Source organism: Hyalella azteca, unplaced genomic scaffold (genome assembly GCF_000764305.2).
Source record: "Hyalella azteca isolate HAZT.00-mixed unplaced genomic scaffold, Hazt_2.0.2 contig2853, whole genome shotgun sequence".
Classification (NCBI taxonomy): Eukaryota; Metazoa; Arthropoda; class Malacostraca; order Amphipoda; family Hyalellidae; genus Hyalella; species Hyalella azteca.
The window spans coordinates 89,428-104,636 of NW_025933111.1; the positions used below are offsets into that span (position 1 = coordinate 89,428).

At 39.6% G+C, this 15,209-nt stretch overlaps 1 protein-coding gene across 1 annotated transcript; it reads left to right on the top strand.

The window, feature by feature from the left end:
• The first annotated feature begins 2,819 nt into the window (after nt 1-2,819).
• On the top strand, nt 2,820-14,750 carry LOC108680058 (beta-1,4-glucuronyltransferase 1-like). The gene is made up of 7 exons (XM_018168826.2): nt 2,820-2,981; nt 7,207-7,397; nt 9,277-9,781; nt 10,389-10,564; nt 11,729-11,881; nt 12,362-12,539; nt 13,886-14,750. Exons 2-7 carry the CDS (start codon nt 7,207-7,209, stop codon nt 14,132-14,134), a joined length of 1,452 nt encoding a protein of 483 aa, XP_018024315.1. The 5' UTR covers nt 2,820-2,981; the 3' UTR covers nt 14,135-14,750.
• Nucleotides 14,751-15,209: the final 459 nt, after the last annotated feature.

Here is a 15,209-nt window from a genome sequence, read left to right on the forward strand (position 1 = left end):
TACACTTAGTGTAATACTTCAAATTCAGAAGTATTACACTAAGGCGAAGTATTACGGTCAAATTCAGAAGTATTACACTAAGGCGAAGTATTACGGCCAAATTCAGAAGTATTACACTAAGGCGAAGTATTACGGTCAAATTCAGAAGTATTACACTAAGGCGAAGTATTACGGTCAAATTCAGAAGTATTACACTAAGGCGAAGTTTAACGGCAAAGTCAGAACTATTACGCGTATAGGCAAAATATTACGGTCAATTTTAGAAGTATTACGCGCAGGTGAAATGTTAGTTTATTGCATTGTCGTGAATATCAGGTCCAGTTCATGACATCGTCACGAATTTGGAGTCAAATTTAATTAATCGTAGCGATTATAGAGTTGGACAACCTCATTTTCCGTCAGTTTCAACTTGGAATTATAGGAATCATCTTAAACGTTTGAGCTGTAAAACAATAAAATTGAACCTTATACTAAGGAGAGAGCGATTTGATCTAATGTTCCGTCATCGTCAAGGCAATGTTTGAGCTCAGTCATTGAACAGACTAATGTTTGGGATTATAAGTCAAGTTATAACTATATTTCATTATAACTCTATAGTATTATAGCTCTATAAGTTATAGAGTAATGGGTAATTAAAACAGGTGACGCCGCGGCCGTAATGGATTTGGTAATGAACATGGGAACGGATAATGAGCAATAAATTAGCACATTCTCATCTTCTATGATCAAATTAGATGATATTTTGAATTTAACACAAGTTTTATATAGATAACTTACCTACATGAGCGATTCTGATGAAGCGTTCATTGAAGTAAAATTGAATTTCGACGAAAGGTGATACAATACAAATTTGTGCTTAATCTACGGAGTTCTCCCATGAAATTTAAGTAACTCAATTATAAGATTTTTAGGGTTGACAAAAGAAAATGTTTTTAGCGCATTTTCTCATTTGTGGAAGAAAAGGCGCTATTGTGCTCGTCATGTCCGTCCGTCCGCCTGTCTGTCCGTGACTTCACGGACGGACGAGAAAATGCGCTCTCTGTCTCTCACTGCAGTGAGTACTGATCTAGTTTTTTAAAGTCTTTCTGAACATTAACCTTTCAATAATTATTGCAGTGTTGCATTTAGCTCCGAAGTCAAGGGTTTACTTCCGATTGATTTAGAATGAAATATCATTCGCACCGTCAGTGTTTACACAACTCCGATGCTGTCTCTAGACATATTTTTGATTTGATTTATTTATTTATTCACACAGGAGCACACGTTACAATGAAAACATAAAAAGAGACGTGAAATAAAATAGCAAGGCTTCCAGGTGAATGCCCATAAGCTAAAAAAGCTTCGCAGGCAAAACAATAGGTACATGACTCAATTCCAATGATAACAAGACGACGATTTGAACAAATAAGTAACAAATTTATAAAATTAGCAAAACCATTGACAANTGTTGAGATGAGGTTTTCAATTTTGGTCAACATTCTAACATTTAGGGAATAAACAGCGTCAATGACATTAATTACCTTCTCCAGACTCAAGGCATTGGAAGAAACAACATTGCCAGATCTCGCCTGTCGTCCCGCTTTCTTCTTCTCAGGGCTGAAGTTCTTCAGGAAGGATAGCATCTTGCTCACTTTATCCAGATCTTCCCTCATCGAGACACTGCCAACACCAACGGATGCCACGGAGCAGGTGGAACCAGACTCACTTTCGGCATCACTTGCCATCACTGACAGTACAAATAGCGTGGAAAGTTTAGGAATGAGCAACGCACAACCTCACTCAACGACAGACCGGCACCAATCAATATGACTATTATGATATGACTATTATTATCGAAATAATGAACTACTATTTATAAGTAGTGGTTGACCTTGATAAAACCAACAATCGAATTTTAACCCTAAAAATTGATTGCTTATCGAAGAGACAAAATTCTATTGAACTATTAACACTGTGGCGGAAGTGTACAGTTAAGCTCCAGCATTCCAAATTAAATGGAAGGCACGAACACGTCCTAAATTTCTCCTTCCGACGGGTAGAGTGTTGCGTTGTGCCGTCAGGGTTCTTATCAGGGCTTTGGATGACGTCACAGTGATAAGTTAGAAGACCGATGCACTCATTCACAAAAGCTTGCATGTGTAGCTCTCCTCTCTCTCATTTGCGCAGAGATAATTAAAGATTGAGTGAGATACTTATTACAGGAGCGAGCTCATAATTTTTTAGTGATCGTGAGGAAAGTGCCGTGTGTGCCTACAGTTGAAGTGCGAAGTAAAGCTTCTAATAGTACATTGAACATTATTAACGAGGCTTATTTTGGACTACATGTATGACCGATAAACAAAATAATCTCGTTGAACTATCTCGTTACAGATGACTTGATAGGAAAAATGTGTTAAAAACACAATTGGCAGTGAATTAAGGCCGTTTGATTCAGTCAGCCCTCGCTCGTGTACACACAAGTCCATCATCCAAAACTCGACCGTCACGTACATGCCGCGCTCCATGTGCAGACTTGGGCGCTGCAATCAATTCTGACCACGTGAGACCAGGCAGGCTGATGCTTCGCAGCTGCCTGCTCCTGCAGCATCGTTGATAAGCCTCTCGAGTGGCGGTCTTATCAATTGCTCGCCATGCCAACCATTGTTCCAATCTTTCTTCGTGGAACTAAGCGCTTGGTGATAAGACTTGAACTTGCACCATCGAAAATAGCGAGATCTGCGTGTCAGCGTGTTAAAAGATCTAATTCATAAGGAGCATTGGGTAGACTAGACTAGCGGAGTGAGGCCGGAGACCGGAGTCAAGTCTCAGTGCGATGGCATCGTTGGTCTAGGGTGGTGTGTGGTGATGAAGGCTCCGCGCCTCAGTGGATGACGTTTTAAATCAATTCCTTGTTGATCATTACCAACACTGATGGCCAAAGTTGCTGAGAGATCATTATTGTTAGATTGGATCCGTTTTAATAAAAACTACCGTTCAAAAAGGTTAGTAAAAGATCACAGGCAGTACAGGATTGGAATCAGGCCTCACTAGGCGCCAGATAACCACCTCCAGCGACCAGCATCTCGCTGACTTGGCCACATCCTGCGTCCTAAGGCCGTTAACAATACTTTCCTATCATATTTTATCGACAAGTTTCCATGTGGCTTTGAAAAGACTATAGGTAGTTTTTTACGTTCAAGTCTAAAACTGGTTTTAAGTTCAAGTCTAAACTGGAAATGTATGAAAGATAATTTTTATCCGCCATTAGGGGGGTTTTGATCAAACTAACTTCGACCACACCACTCTTGTCATCACACTCACTCACGTGTCACGTCGACCACGTCACTCTTGTCATCACACTCACTAAAGTCATGCACATCACATCGGAGCGGAAATATTTCAAGGAGTTTCTGCTTTTGATACTTAACCAACGATAGAAGATTTTTAATCCCATTTTTACTCATTGATTTATTGCTTTCTCGGTGATAAGCTGCTAACGTGGCGATATATATAAGTTTTACTGCATTTCTATTTATTTTCACTAAGAATTCATAATTTATTTGAAGTATTTGAATTCGAGGCCTTCTGACTGCAATTTAAGATGACACGATTACGACAAGATAAGCTTTTCCGAAGCATTCAGTTTATGAGTTTATGATTGTTCTGATAAAAATTGCGATGTGATGGTTGATACAATCACCTCCGACTAGAAACTTTCTGCATCATTCAACTACCGTTGACGATGAAAATTCTCTGCAGATTCCCTATCCGTGAAATAGAAATTGTGATTGTGTTTACACTCTGCTTTATCTTTTTGTCAGCTTCATTGGAAATTTATATCACTAAAAAGGTTCCTGTGATTTGCATTTCATATTTTTCATTTATATCAAGTAGCTTGCTCTAGTTTTTTAAATACAAAACAACAAGAAGCGTCCATTGAAAATGGTCAATGGTCTTAACTTTACTGAAAAAGTCTTTTCAATTCGAAAAAATTTTTTGAAGATAGATAAATTTCGACGATACTAGTAATAAATAATAATAGTAATGATTTTAAAGTAATAAAATTATTACTATTATTAGTAATAATTATTAAAAGTTAAATTTTAGGAATAATTTTTCAACACTAAAAATCATTGAGTTCATGAAGCGCCCTCGTTAGCGTTGAATCATCGCCTGGGACTGGGCCGGTAGATGTCTCGACAGACTCGACTAGGGAGACAGTTATCTAGGTTGGTTGACAGTATGTCGACACAAGCTGCACAGTTCTGCTAGTAGCCTTAACATACGCGGCCGCCCCACTTGCAGGGAAAACGCAGCTCTGCGGGACCTACGCGGACATACATTCATTCGAATCATTTCCCAGTTGGGCACACGTAAAATATTTATTCTAAAGATATAGAAAATTTACAGCATTTATAGGTTATATGGGTGCATTGCCTCAAGGCTTGAATTGCCTTATGGTTTAATATGATACTATTAAAAAATATTATATATTCATGTATGATTATAATTAAATGTAATAACAGGACACACTGATGTGTGTTGAGTGGATGTAAGATGATTTATTTTAGAACTTGATTAAGAAATTTTGAGCACGGCTGTGTGAACTTCTCCGGTCATGCAGATTCCATATTATTGCTGTATTTTATTCACTCATAATAATGTAATGCGTGATCTGACTACGAGATATTCTAAGTTATTCATTTACGAGAGTCTGTTATCTCCGTCTGGGATTATAGCATAGGAGATACTGTAAGCCTGCGGCAGCAAATAAAGCTATACCTACATTGATAGGACAGTAAGTACGGCAGTGCCAACACTACTAGTGAAGTAAGTAAAGCAGTGCCTGCATTACTAGTGAAGTAAGTAAAGCAGTGCCTACATTACTAGTGAAGTAAGTAAAGCAGTGCCTACATTACTGGTGAAGTAAGTAAAGCAGTGCCTGCATTACTAGTGAAGTAAGTAAAGCAGTGCCTACATTACTAGTGAAGTAAGTAAAGCAGTGTCTGCATTACTAGTGAAGTAAGTAAAGCAGTGCCTACATTACTAGTGAAGTAAGTAAAGCAGTGCTTACTTTACTCACCGATGCGTGCGGCAGACACTCAAGTCTTTCTCACGAAGGCGAAGATAAAGAAGGCGAGGCCGCAGCGTGCGATTAACTGCAGTAATGCCATTGATGAACAAGGACTGCTGCACTGAGTGCCTACACTTGTTGTGTTGAACTCATCATATTTGTTGAACTCATCATACTTGTTGAACTCTTCTTGTTTGTTGAACTCATCCTATTTGTTGAACTCCTCTTATTTATTGAACTCATCCTATTTGTTGAACTCCTATTATTTGTTGAACTCTTCTTGTTTGTTGAACTCGTCCTATTTGTTCAACTCATCATATTTGTTGAACTCTTCTTTTTTTGGTGAAATCCTCCTATTTGTTGAACTCTTCCGATTTGCTGAAATCCTTCTATTTGTTGAACTCTTCTATTTCTTGAACTCGTCCCAGTTGTTGAACTAGGAAGAGTTCAAGTTGAAATCCATATTTGTTGAACTCTACCTATTTCTGAAATCATCCTATTTGTTGAAATCTTTGTTTTTTTACCTCGTCTTATTTGTTAAAATCTTCGTAATTGTAGAATTCTTTGTACTTGTTGAAGTCATCATACTTGTTTAACTCAACAACGTGCTGAATTCATCATGCGTGTTTAACGAATCATACGTGCTGAGATTATTGATGTGTTGAACTTATTGGACGCGTATGAAATTACCAATGTGTTGAACTCATCAGATGTGTTGAACTCATCAGATGTGTTGAACTCATCAGATGTGTTGAATTCATCAGATGTGTTGAACTCATCAGATGTGAACGTGTTGAACTCATCAGATGTGTTGAACTCATCAGATATGTTGAACTCATCAGATATGTTGAACTCATCATGCGTGTTGAACTCTTCATGCGTGCTGAACTCATCATGCGCGTTGAACTCATCATGCGTGTTGAACTCATCATGCGTGTTGAACTCATCAGATGTGTTGAACTCTTCATGCGTGTTTGACTTATCATTCGAGTTGAACTTTTATGCGTGATAAACACTTCGAACGTGTTGAACTCATGCGTATAAAATTCATCGGACGTATTAAACTTTTTAAACATGTCGCACCCATGGGACGTGTTGAACTATTAAGTGTGCTTACGGTGATGGTCTGATACGCCACGCCTGGTTGACATTTTTCCAATGCTACTATGTTCCTCATTAATTAATGAGTGAACAATGATAGCATTTTAATGAGTGAACATTAGCAACTCAATTAATGAGTGAACAGTAGCATTTTTCCAATGCTACTATGATCCTCATTAATTAATGAGTGAACATTGCTCATATTACAACAAACTTCATTACTTCGTTCGGTGCAGAATTTTTCACAGGAGAATATAATGGCAGGAATGTGCTGATGAAGCGTAGCACATACATTAGTCATCATCACATTAAAGAATTTCAATATAATCAACTATTTATAACCAGACTAAAACCACTTACCAAATTTAACATAGAACTTTCTTTAAAAGGTAACATTGGTATAAACGGAACTTAGTAACAAGTTAGTACATGGAACATGAAAATATAAAACTAGCGGTTTTTTATTTTCGGCAGTAGTTATATCTCATATAGCTAGTATATGAAGATATAAAATTTATCTAGTAGGACGTTTATTAATCATTTGAGTGGACCGTATTACGGTTCTGGTCGCGTGTTCTGCGCCTTCAAATTATTTGCAGAAGAAGCACGCGTAATATTGCTTCCCCGAATACTTCCTGAACTCTTAGTTTTTCGAAATTTTCAAATTATGTCATAAACTTGCTGATTTTTATTCTTCCTTGATTGAGTGATCCGTTATCGAATTCACCGGGCTCAAGTATTAGTTTCATTTCTCAATAAACTGTCTACCATTAGGTCAATCTACCTGGAAAAATCTTGGCCAATTTATTTTGGTTTCAAATCACCACAGCAAAGGGACGAGAGTTTATACATCCTTTAAAATGTTGGCACATCAGTTGACTGAGTTACCGGGTCTGCGATACTAATTAACCTAGTTCACTTAAATTGCAATTGGAGTTCAACTTTGCGTCAACTGTGTGTTACACTGACCATCAGAGGCGGGTTTGAAGACACCCGAAATAAGGGAGTTGGGATTCTGTAATTATTGTCACGTCGCTGTGCAATTACTGCAGATGCTGTGCCGAGTGTGGGTCGTGAGCGTGCTGGGTTTACTGCTGCTCTCGCTCAGCAATATTTTCCTCACACTTAAAATGATCGGCCCGAGAGAAGAATTCAGCGTCTGCCGTTCATCACCGCCGCAGTTCACCTCAGACCTCGCCTCCATGAAGCAAATCAACCTCACGTCCTACCTCGCATTCCTCAGGTGACAATAAATTGCATCTTCGTGCGATTTGAAACTTCTTTTCATTATTTTAAACTATAATTTATTTGAAAGACAAACTCGGAGTATGACTACTAATGTGAACAGTTGGAACGATCTCTGAAAGCGACTTATTCCTCGGTTAAAATCTATTGATAAATGTATTGACTTGAAAGAGGCACGGGTTCAAGGGCGTCTATGCAAAGCACGGTCACCAACAGGAGCAAAACTTGTGATTGCGCTAAATTTTCAAAAATTGTTAGCACTTCAAATCGGCTGAAATATACAAAATATTACATTCTGGCTTAATTCTAAACTAGCGATAGTTTCGCCTATAGCATGGCTGCATGGGTGTGAAAGAGTCATCGGAAAATTCCAATAATTATTTCATTAGTGTGTATGAGTATGAGTGTACGTTGTGTTGTGAGGTTGTCTGAGTAAAATCAATTCAATCATCATCTTGCCGCAAGCTAATAAGTTCACCGATGATAAAAAACTTGATCTACATGCGGTTGACCATCAACGGTTGACGAACGGTTGACCATCAGGAAAATATAAAATCAACCACAAATTGTCTTCTTTACCATAAGCTCATTAGGTTTGAGGTGTAATTTGTTGAGAAGTACTGCCACTACGCACTGAGTAACGGCCAAGTCCTAAGGTTTCATGTGTATGCGAAAGATATTGAGCCTCACGAAAAATAATGAAGGCGATAGCTGTAGCACCGACAACACGTAAGAGGATAAAGGTCGATCTATTATGGTTTGAAAGATATTTTCAGCAGTGAGCTGTACTGTTATATTACTAACTCTAGCAGCGCAGAGACAAAATCTCTTTTCTAATCGGAAGAGACACTGAAATGCCTCACTATTCATGCAGGTTCGTACGTCTAGTAAGATGGACGACTCCAGTGACGGGACTCTCGGGACAAATGAGCCTCGGAAAAATTGAGCCTTCTAAAAATAGCATTTACGTTGCGCACTTCATAAACCTGTCTGCTTAAAATTTACCTTGTGAAAACGTTCATGGTACAAAGTCCACATTTTTGTAACTGAGCACAAATTGGAAGTAAGTAACTTGAATTTAAACTATTTTTTAGCATTGTCAGCGTTGAGTAGACCATTAGACCTGTCGTCGATTGTAAACATCACAACATTTTCAGAGCTTGTTGCGAGTCTCGAAGATGTAATTCACCGCTCGAATTCTGCACTTGCTAACCGCCCGGTCACCTTGCTGATTTGGCGACCACAGTCACAGATAGTGTCTTCTTCGAACCCAAAACTCACTGCGCCAATTTGGTACACTGAACTGTAATCACTAGGCCACCCTGCCTCATACGAGCAGAGGCGATGCGATTTTGTTCAAAGAGTTCAGCTGGCGCGTCAGGTGTTGTGGAGGAAACTCAGTTCGTTTCTGTGAAGAAGCTTGAACAGCGAGACGCCCGTACCCTACAAATGGACTCGGATCCAAGGCATCTGAAAACAAACTTACTCGCCAATTTTTTCGTCTAAAAAAAATTAGAACGTTCATTGAATATATTCGTCGCGCTAGAATTCGATATTGATTATATTTTTGATAAGTTGCAATTATACCATGAAGCTCTCCCTAGTTAATCATTCAGTAATGTTTGCAGAACCATCAAGCCAAACCTGCATTGAGCGATGTATTTGTGGGTGGGATGAATTTTATGACTGATCGAAGTATCTATTTTTTCGCGAAGTCTCTCGCAAAGAAAGCGAAAATTCTCACTAACAATAATGCACTTCATTGGATCATTAAAAAATCAGTTAACGATGACACATATAATCATTATAAGATGGTTTTAACACCATTCAAGCACCACGTAGCTTCTGTTAGTCTCAGAATTTTTTTTTTGTTTCAGGGACACGCACACCTTATCAGATGCGCATCAAAAGCCATGTGGTGATCCCGAGTGGGCAATCGAAAGCAGTAGCACTCCTCCTCAATCAGCCTTCACAGTGGATGTATTTTCTGGTCGATGGGATACCAGAAGAGAGTACAAAATACACGACTCAGTATACAGAGGACCTCGATACCCGACTTTGGCCAGAGAATCTCAAGTAACCCTCGCTACTCAATCATCGGTTGATCGTCTCTTCTGGATTGTTCAAGTGGCGCGACATTGGCTTGGGCCCATCTCCATTGCTGTCTTTACCCCCGACGTTGAATTCGGGATAGCAAAAGAGTATTTGAAATACCTAATATCTTGCTTTCCATACGTAGGGGACAAAATAATCATACACTTTGCGTATCCGAAAGACAGACCGCCTCGCCCACTAGACGCTGAGAGCAGCGGTGATTTCCTGGCCTTGTGCCACGAGCCTGTCACTGTCCTCAAGAACCTCCTCGGGCAGCGGTCCAAGCAAGTACGGAAATTTTATCTGATTCGCTTTGTTCGGGTATGTAAATCAGAGATAAGTTTGAAGACAAGCCATTTGTGTGCTTTGAATTGAACATATACCGGAACAGTTTTAAAAATAAATAATGACTAGTGAATATGAACGAAAATTGCAACGGTCTTTCGTTAAGCGAACAACCAGCATGTATCGCAATCGAGACGCGCATTTGACTCGCTGAAGTTTTTCATAACGTGAAAAAAGTCATCATTCGTCAACTCCTAAGAGCTTAGCTTCAGTGATGATGAGTCAGGGGTAGCAGGACTCGTTTCTTTATTAACTGATATTTTTGCGCTTTTTCTGACCATAATTGATTACAGCTCATTTTTGAAATAAACTAAATTCTTGGAGTTATCTTGATTATATACAGTGTATTGTCCAGCGAAAACGAAAACTAATGTCCAGTACTTATGACAAAACCATAAGTGTTTGCGTGGGGGGATCCCAATTGCAACAGCACCGTCGAGTCGTGGTCTTGATAATTTTGCAAATTAATCTTTAAAGTTCTGAACCGTCGTAACCTTCTGCCTAACGTTGCTCGCGAGATTTTCAACGCAGAGCATTGTTTGTTCTCCAGATGATGGCGTGGCGGGAAAAGTTGTCGTACCCTCAGAACCTCCTACGCAACGTGGCGCGCCAGAACTGCCACGCTGAGTTCGTCTTTATCGTCGATGTTGACATCGTCACTCCGCCCGAAATGTTTGAGAAGCTCGATGCCTTCTTGAGAACTTCCGCCGTTCAGTCTTGCGATAAGTTAGTGAAGCCAGTAAATTTAAGTTCAAGCTTGATTGAAATATTGTTTTGGTTTGTCCTCTGAAAATCTGAGTAATGTTGAACCCCTCATTTTGACGTATAGCGTGAAGGTGGAGCTTGTATTTTCAATTATCACGGCATTGCAGGCAAACTCCCAGAACTCATGGCGCAGTTGTTTATTATAGATGAAGTTTCTATTTACACAAAGCAAGATTAGTTTTATGATTCTCGTGCTGGTTTTAACATGAATCGATGCTGATAGAGCATTCCTACTATATCCAAATTACGACTGGCCAGCTGTCAGTGATTGCAAAAATATAATTTTCCCAAGGTTTCTTCAAAATGGCAACACATTAATAAGAATTATAGAATAGAATAGAAGTGTCGGCACTGAAGAAATAGGCCCATGGCCTGTTGCCTATTCAGGTACTATTCGCGACATGATTCACAAGGGATCCGGCCTTTGGAACCCGATCTTTCCATAACTGACGATTGATCGATCTAGCTGCTGGACTTATTGCCTGGTCCGTAAGGTGCTAGGCATTTTAAGACTGAACATATGCTCCTGCATAGCTTCTTCTAGTCTGTTCTTGAAGGCGTTCATACTCGGAGCGTCAACGATGCTAACAGGGAGGCTGTTCCACATATCGGTTACTGGAAGCGAGAAGAAATGTTATCGCATGGATGTGTTGCAACACAGTTTTTTTGCGTATTTGAAAGTTTTTGGCAAGGGAGGAAAAGTAGAGGGGCCCCACACGTAGCCTACTCAGTTCGTCGAGGTGTGATACTGACCGCGACCTATTTCATTTCGATTATAAAACCATCGTAATTTAGATCAATTCTCCAAACAACGAAGTCTACAATTCGATTGTGTTATATTATTTCGAATTTTATTTAATTTTAAACGTTTCCAATGGAGGCATCTCTTGATCAAACGAATTGAGTATCAGGAGTCAAACAGCCTTAGCCGGTGCTGTAAACCTATACGATGACCCATCTTCTAACTATTCTTGGAGGAAAGGCTTTTGATCTGGAAGAATTGCTACTTACTGGGACCTTTTTTACATCTGTATAATTTGGTTTAAAACAGCCGCTGATTCGAATATATTAAACTTGTTACGGTGAAGCATGACCAGGAATGGCTTTTAAGTGTTGTGTCTACAGATGTGCCTTCGTGATCCCGACGTACGAAATAGACGAGAAGGCGCCTCTTCCGAGCAACGTGTCCGACATGCTGGCGCTGGTGCAGGCTGGTCGCGCTCGGCCTTTCCACGAGAAAGTCTTCATCCACAACCAGTTCTCCACGAACTTCTCATTGTGGGTACCGTTTATTCTTTGATGCCTGCTCTGTTGCAGAGATAAACTCTTTTTCACTAAATATGGTATGAGAAGCGAGTGGATTTTTATCCTAGGAATAACGAAAGAGCTTCAAGTCTGAATCATGTTACATCTGGGAGGGTAGACTCCCTATTACTTGTACACAATAATACTCAATTTGAACAATTAAGATATTTGACGTAAATAAATTCAATTTAGATGAAAATTAAGTAGAATAGAGACTACGTATTAGCGAGGTTTCTGACCTTTAAACATATCTAATTCTGCGAATTAAATATGCATCACGAATGCGAAAAAATATTACCAGTATCTAATGCAATCTGTAAAAATTTCAGCCATCACAACATGAGGCGCATTAGCTGTACAGACATTTTTCTCATCGATAAGTATTTTTATACACAAATGATTTTACTTACCATACATTGGAACAGCTCAAAGCATTTCCACTCCTGCGTTCAGGTGGCAGGCGAACGTGGGCGAGTGGTTGGATCGCTCGGGCCGGGCTACTGAGTCGCCCGTGTTCATCAGCCACGACGTCACGTTCGAGTTTTTCTACGAGCCTTTCTACGTCGCCAGGGACGCCTACCCCGCCCACGACGAGCGTTTTGTGGGCTTCGGCTTCAACAGAAACACACAAGTACGTCGAGCTCAGCCCAACTTCTTTATCCTAATCCTTCAGTACCTCAGAAACAGCGTGCCTCGGACACGAATAAGGCTTGTCAAATGGCGTCAGTTTGGGATTACTCTTCTTTTATTGAAAATTTGCTGCCCTTTATTAACGGATTTGGTTTAATTTGAAACTCCGCAAATAAATTAGGCGAATTTTTTAAAATATATAGTACATAATTCGCCTAGCTGAGCTTTGGCGACAACGGAAATTGGAGAAATGCTCAAGTTTGAGAGTACACGTTTTCAAGCTTGGAAGTCCTTTTGAGAATTAGTTTGTAAGTGGATATTCTATCAGTGTAGCACATATTAAGTTTTATTCGTTTATATAAGATTGAATATCAGTGCCTCAATTCGTGCAAGGTTCGAGTTTGTGGGCAGCTGCCAGTGCTGTTATGGGTATATTGTATTTAATTAGGTAGGTGCTGTTAGCTAGGTAGGTATTTGTCGACCGATTCTTTTTCTCGGAGAATGTTATTTTTGCCACTTGTCGAAATTTCAACTAAAACGTTCAGGAAAAACTGTAACTTCGGGGACTGGGAAAAAACGATCACGGTAAAACCTAAAATATACAGATTTCTCATGAAGAGGTTCAAATCTGAAATAATGGCCGCATACATTTTGACTAGACAAATCATATACAAACAGCTCTAATTGCTTAATTTTGCCTGAGAAGGAAGCCTGGCAACGTGGGAGAAGTAACTGCTATCAGAGACGTTGCAAAATTGATTGTATAAACGATTAATAGTGTTTACATTCTCTGATTAATCTAACTTTCCCCACTTTTAGAGGCCTTCTAATCCTAGAAAATTTAGGAAATTTGTCAAAGCTCTCTACAAAGATTCAAAGTAGTTGAATTGAAATAAATTTGAAATAAATAGCTTACTGTTACTAGAAGGCCTTCAACGCCTGCACAAGTTATAAGATGAAATTGTTTTTCTTCGAGATAATCTCTGTGTCTGATTCGTACTTAGTAAATATTTATTTACTCTCTAGAATTTGGAACTTGAGCGTGGAACAAGAATCCACTGTGTGTGTGGAACTCCTGAAAATTAAATAGGATTAAATAACGGCTTTCGGGTAGCGTTTATGAACGAAAGATTGATAATAAAATTGGGATCGTGTGCAAGTAAGAGTGTATAAGATTAGAATGATTCCTACAATGATTCCTCGATCTAATGGGAACTCGTTCATTATTTAGACTGCTGAATGTTGGGTCGTCATGACCGAATTTTATTGATGTAATTTACAGGATTTGATATTATTGTTGGTTTCAGAAATCTATAGTCTTGCATTCAGACTTCTTTCCTTTTACAGACTTACGAGATGTTGGTGGCAGGGTGGAAATTCAAGGTTTTAGCGCCCATCTTCTCCATACACTGGGGCATGCAGACCAAGAAAGGCAGGCCGAGGTGGCGGGAGACGCAAAATCAAAATAATAGAAAACTCTTCGAAGATTTCAAAAGAGAAATAACTGTCAAGTACAAGAGTGACCCTCTAGGCATGATGAAACCTAAACCCAAGCCTGCCCCATTGTCATGGAAGAGGGGAAAAACTGCGAGCTGAAACATCCTCGTCTGAACTCCAAGTAACTTTAATGGCTTCCCAGTAAATGCAATGAAGTGTTAGTTGTATGTGCTTTTGGTATTGAATTTCATTAATAAATCATGATCAAAAACAGCAATGTCCTTCAGCCTTAACGATGGGCATCTAGCAGACGGTTCAAATTTTTTTATAATGTCCCAGTCATAATCACGATTTCCGTTATAAACACATTACTTTCCACTCTGTCTCTTGACTGATGACGGACCAATATGTCAAGAGTTGTTATTGTTGCTAAATCTGATCATGTTGCCGTGAACAATGCATGTAAATACCGTCAAATGTACGTAGCTTCTAGTGTCAATCAAGAAGTATTATTGTGTATAAAACTGAAGCCATTGGTGCTCATGGCCAGTTCAAATTTAGGGCAGAGTATAGAGCCGGCCTTCGCCGTCCATAGGGTCGACATCGACACGCGACAGAGCCGCGATAGAGCAGAAATGTCCACATTATAGACGATCTCGCCCCCCGCGGAGCAGTGCTAATCACCCTCTGAGCACCTGCCCCGGCGAGCTCTGTCCTGCGGCCTCGCTGCTCTCGCCGCACATCTCCGGCCTTAATGTGCTAATTATCTGTTCCATTCCTGGGGCCGTATTATCAAAACTTCGTAGGTACGCACAACCGACTTACGAGTGGCGTTGCTATGACAACGTAATAATAGCGGTGGTATTATAAAAACATTTGCGCGGTAAAAAAATTTAGGCTTTTAGCTAAGACTTGCGTACGAAAGTTTTGATAATGCCAAAATTAGGGTGTATTTACGTACCACAGAATTTTTTGTCGTAGGTACAAAAAGTTACGAAGTTTTGATAATCCGGTCCCTGCTCTGCCTGCTCTAACCAGCTTAGCACGAGCGCTGAGTTGGATATGGCGGAGCACGGCCATCACTGATTTTTCATACAAAAGGCAGCCCATAAGCCATGGCAGCCCATATTCGTCGAACCGTGAAAATGAATTATTTTCACGGCTCCAAATTTCCTTGTTGTATCATATTTACTTTTATCATGTACTTATTTCCATCAAAATTTCTGTATTCAAT